The following is a 4963-nucleotide window of genomic DNA, read 5'->3' as shown; positions in this document are numbered from 1 at the left end:
AGATGCTAAAAGATAATCCTCTGCATATCTTCCTTGTTTCCTGCCTTCAGATGGTTCTGGCATTTATGACCCTTGTGAAAAAGAAGCCACTGATGCTATTGGGCATCTAGACAGACAGCAACGGGAAGATATCACACAGAGTGCGCAGGTATAGTCGTCGCCATTGCCACGTGAGCCCTTACCCAGTCTGTAATCGCTGGCTTCCAGTTCCATTACTGGGTATTCTCAGGGTAGGCTCAGCTTGGGGCCCGAAGGTCAGGGGCTCGGGCCTGATACAGGGCGCCCCAACCTGGGCTGCTTCTTTCCCCTGGCGCCACGCGAGGTTGTCACCTGCCCCCCCTTGGCCTGCTCGAGTGCCGTTTTTAGACACCCGAGTTCAGCAGGGAGACGTATTTGCTGTGCGGACTGCTCCAGGGGTCCTTCCCTCGCAGGCCCACCCCGTGGCTCCGTGTGGCAACCAGTCCCCAGGTTGGGGTCTCCTGTATTCTTTTGAGGGGGGTGGTCACAGGCTGGCCTTCCCCCACAGCAAGGCTGGGCCCTGGCAATCAGGCCCTCCCCTGGCTGGCAGAGGACCCCTTGCTGTTATAGGGGAGACCATTAGCAACCACCTCAGCTCCCACCCCTTCCAGGAGGCATTAGTGAGCGCACACATGAAGGCTGGGAGTGCAGGGCGGCTGAGTCAGATTCCTCTTCCCCTTCTCCAGCACGCGCTGCGACTAGCTGCGTTTGGCCAGCTCCATAAAGTACTGGGTATGGACCCTCTGCCATCTAAGATGCCCAAGAAACCAAAGAATGAAAACCCAGTGGACTATACAGGTACGGAGGCCGCGGGGCCTGGGCCCAGACGGCGATGTCATCATGGGCTCCTGGCGGAGGACAGGCTAGAGTCTGAGCTGCTGCCGTCCTTGTCTTGTTTCAGTTCAAATACCCCCGAGCACCACCTACGCCATTACGCCCATGAAACGCCCCATGGAGGAAGATGGGGAGGAAAAGTCTCCTAGCAAAAAGAAGAAGAAGATTCAGAAGAAAGGTACAGACATTCACGCCTGGTCCTTGTTTTAGCTGCCATCTGGCTTCATGAAGGTTTAGCTCAAAGTGGTGACATACCTGCTTTTGTTCTGTTTTTCTCGGATGTGATGTGGAAGTCCTTTTGAGAGTAATTGGTTATGGAGTTCTCACAGCAGGAATGCTGGAGTGGTTTGCCAGTCTCCTCCAGTGGAACACATTTTGTCAGAACTCCACCCATCAATCTTGGGTGGCCCTGCATGGCATGGCTCATAGCTTCCTTGAGCTGTGCAAGCCCCTTCGCCATGACAAGGCTGTGATCCATAAAGGGGAGTGATTAAACTTAGCATGGGCATGGAACACAACTAAGATGGATGCACCTCAGCTGGTGACCACAGTCAAGGTATGGGTCTGGATAGCAGGGCAGGCAGGCCTTCAGCACATTTGGCCACCCAGTCTCCTGCCCATTCCACCACGTGGTGTGTGTGGGGGGGCAGTCAGGAGAGTGTCCCTGTCAGGGTCAGAATTGACTGGCATTCTAGAGCGGCGTTACTATGTTCTCTCTAGAGGAGAAGGCAGAGCCTCCACAAGCAATGAATGCCCTGATGAGACTGAACCAGCTCAAACCAGGGCTGCAGTACAAACTGATTTCCCAGACCGGTCCAGTGCACGCCCCCATTTTTACCATGTCAGTTGAGGTGGACGGGAGCTCCTTCGAGGCCTCTGGGCCCTCCAAAAAGACGGCCAAGCTGCACGTGGCTGTGAAGGTGAGTGTGGCCGGCAATGCGGTGGAACGGCGAAGCGCCTCCCTCAGCTTTACACCCATTGAGAGCCACTTCCCCCTGTTCAAGCACGAGGCTGAGGGAGGGAATGGGAACACTGAAACAGAGACCTGACCAGTGGCCAAGGCACACACGGCCAGAATGCCGTCATTGAGGGGCGCAGGGCCTCCAAATGTAGGTGGGCATTTGGTGGTCTTGGGAGCTTCAGGGAAGTGCCTCCAGTTGGCTGGATGCCTCCCTAAGAGCTGCTGATTCAGGGTGCTGGATGTGGGAGAATTCTTATCTGGGCGAGCCCTTCCTCACTGGGGACATGGTGTCTCCCCCCGCTGCAGGTGTTACAGGACATGGGCTTGCCCACGGGTGCTGAAGGCAGAGACTCCAGCAAGGGGGAGGACTCCGCTGAGGAGACAGAGGCAAAGCCTGCCGTGGTGGCCCCTCCACCTGTGGTGGAAACCGTCTCGACGCCCAGTGCTGCCTTCCCCTCTGATCCCACCACCGAGGTGAGCACAGGGTGGGTGCTCTGAGGCCCCACAGGAGTGCCCTGGGGTCCCCTGAACAAGGACAGTCACTGGTCCTCGTTCTCTTCCTCCAGAAGCATAACAGCCTTCCAGTCCAGGGCCCTGGGGGGGCAGAGTTGAAGTGTGAGCTGTCAAGGCCTGTGCTGGCGTTGACCCAACACCGGGGGCTGCACCTGGGAGGCCTGCAGTGGAGGCTTGGCTGTTTCCCTGAGAGAGACGGCGTAGGGGAGGTGGTCCCATTGCTGGCAAGCCCGCGGATGGTTTCCAGGGGGTGGGCAGCAGTGAGTGGAGCGGAGGGCCTCAGACCCTTAACACAGGGGCGGCTGCCACCTGTTGGAAAGACCTTAGCTGAGTTTGTTGGTGTTCTTTTCTGTTTTCCCTGAGAACGTAAAACAGCAGGGGCCGATCCTGACCAAGCATGGCAAGAACCCTGTTATGGAACTTAACGAGAAGAGGCGTGGCCTCAAGTACGAACTCATCTCAGAGACAGGGGGCAGCCACGACAAACGCTTCGTCATGGAGGTGAGTGGTCCCAGAAGTGGTTCCCATGGGGACCTGGGGTCTTTGGAGAGGTCCCTGCCCCAAGGGCGGTCGGTGTTGGGTCACCCCTGACACACATCTGTTCTTCCCAGGTCGAGGTGGACGGCCAGAAGTTTCAGGGTGCTGGCTCAAACAAAAAGGTGGCCAAAGCATATGCCGCCCTGGCTGCACTAGAAAAGCTGTTCCCTGATGCCCCTCTCTCCCTGGAGGCCAACAAGAAGAAGAGAGCCCCTGTGCCTGTGAGAGGTGGCCCAAAATTTGCTGCTAAGGTGAGTGTCCAGCCCTGAATTCTCTGGGTGTTCTCTCCTTGGCGGGTGTTCTCTGGTCATTTGAGTGGGAGGTGAATGTAAGCTGTCTGTCTTTCCTCCCATCCAGCCACATAACCCGGGGTTCGGCATGGGGGGTCCCATGCACAATGAAGTACCCCCACCCCCCAACCTCCGAGGACGGGGAAGAGGAGGGAACATCCGTGGTCGAGGGAGAGGGAGAGGGTTCGGTGGTGCCAACCATGGAGGCTACATGAATGCTGGTGAGGACCCTGTCCTGCACTGTCCCCAGGGGCCTGGCCTGCTCCCTGCAGTGGGTGGGAACACCACCCCCACCCCCGGCATAAGAGGCATGGGTGGGGCAGACAATCTCCCACCCTGGTGACCCTGTCCATTCCCTTTCAGGCGCCGGGTATGGCAGCTACGGGTATGGAGGCAACTCAGCGACTGCCGGCTACAGTAAGTGCGTGTTTCTCTTTGTCTGAGCTTGGGAAGAAGCTGCAGTTTAGCTCCCGTGGCCTGAGTTAGAGCAGGGTGGCCCAGCAGTATTAGCAGCAACAGCCTCCCTGAGATTCATGGGCGGCTGGCACCTGTGCTTGGTGTTAGGGCAAGTGGTCCTCCAGCGCCCCCATGCTGCAGAAGCATAATTTACTCTCTAAGTGTTAAGGCTCACATTGTATAACTAACTGGCAAATTCGTTAAAAATCAAAATTTTAAATTTCTCTGCTTTAAGCCATGCGAAGCACCAAACCTGTGAATACGCTTTTCCTGACAGTGCACAGCTCTTGTCTTGAGAAGGAGCCTTCATTGGGGGGTTACAGGAGCAGAGAAATCTAAAACATGAATTTCAAATGTGGCGCTCTGTGCCCTTTTTCAAAAGAATTCTAATTTTTTTTCTCTGCTCTGTCTCCCCCTTTTGTAGGTGACTTTTTCACAGACTGCTACGGCTATCATGATTTTGGGTCTTCCTAGAGCATCTAAAAGTATTGCACACAAAATCAACTTTTTACTCCAATTTTCTCGAACTCCAAAACCCAAAGTGTCCGTGCTGTGCCCTGTGCTTCACTGGGTTTCTCAACCGTGGCTTGTCACCGCAGCTTGTCTGAAACTCTTAGCCTGCAGAATTTAAGACAATGGCAGTTTTTATCGTGATTTGCCTTTGAACTTGGTCCTATTGAAGTTCACAATAAGTGGAAAACAATTTTTCAGAGAATGCGTTTTTGTGCAGAACTGCACAGAATTCTAGAGCCAGCGTTGGTCAGCATCAAGGCAAAAGCCCACCTTTGCTTTTTATGGAAAGCATTACTTTATTTAAGAGACAGATAATAATGCATTTTAATCTACCTTTGTCTTAATTTACAGCAGGTTTTGTATGAATTTTTAACCTTTTAACAAATCCCCAAATCTCTTTGATGCCTTTGACAGTAACAGTTTCACCACATCCGAATCCAGAGCAATCTGCCTTTTTTTCCATAAGCATGTGAAACATTGGGAACGTTGGGGAATTGTACATTGTGCTAAGTTAACCTCTTCCATCTTTTGTAACTGCTCTGGTGGGTTCTTGTTCCGGAGTGCGATATTCTGTGGCTGCTTTAGCTAGAGGTGAACTCTCAAAGGTATCAAAACTGTGCTTCCACTCTTAGTGCAAGAAACAGACAGGCTTTAAGGAAATGAGAACGTAGAATTTTGCAAGTCCTACTCATCACTGCAAATGCATGGGATTCTTAAGGATTTTTCTTTTTTCCTTTTTCTTTTAAATGGGGCTTTAAAAATATCCAAGTAGAAAGAGCCTAATACATAGCGCCTAATTCTCCAGTGAGGAGCCAAGCCCCCCAGCAGACCCTGTGCTGCC

At 53.4% G+C, this 4963-nt stretch overlaps 1 protein-coding gene across 4 annotated transcripts in view; it reads left to right on the top strand.

The window, feature by feature from the left end:
- Nucleotides 1-4963, top strand: part of ILF3 (interleukin enhancer binding factor 3, 90kDa) — a 20510-nt gene that overhangs the window by 8151 nt on the left and 7396 nt on the right. Inside the window, exons 8-17 of one of the 4 annotated variants that reach the window (XM_010828353.1) lie at nucleotides 51-148; nucleotides 705-816; nucleotides 920-1030; nucleotides 1573-1772; nucleotides 2120-2287; nucleotides 2702-2827; nucleotides 2938-3114; nucleotides 3221-3374; nucleotides 3517-3570; nucleotides 4034-4957. In XM_010828353.1, coding sequence (XP_010826655.1) covers nucleotides 51-148; nucleotides 705-816; nucleotides 920-1030; nucleotides 1573-1772; nucleotides 2120-2287; nucleotides 2702-2827; nucleotides 2938-3114; nucleotides 3221-3374; nucleotides 3517-3570; nucleotides 4034-4083 — 1250 coding nt within the window. In that variant the 3' untranslated portion in view covers nucleotides 4084-4957. Of the gene's footprint in view, nucleotides 1-50; nucleotides 149-704; nucleotides 817-919; nucleotides 1031-1572; nucleotides 1773-2119; nucleotides 2288-2689; nucleotides 2828-2937; nucleotides 3115-3220; nucleotides 3375-3516; nucleotides 3571-4033; nucleotides 4958-4963 lie in introns of those variants that run through there. The other 3 variants (XM_010828352.1, XM_010828351.1, XM_010828350.1) reach the window with 3 other exon arrangements.

Source organism: Bison bison, unplaced genomic scaffold (genome assembly GCF_000754665.1).
Source record: "Bison bison bison isolate TAMUID 2011002044 unplaced genomic scaffold, Bison_UMD1.0 scf7180017864492, whole genome shotgun sequence".
In the NCBI taxonomy this organism is placed as follows: domain Eukaryota; kingdom Metazoa; phylum Chordata; class Mammalia; order Artiodactyla; family Bovidae; genus Bison; species Bison bison.
Note: the sequence above shows the minus strand (reverse complement) of the source record. Positions and strands in the feature narration are given on the sequence as shown.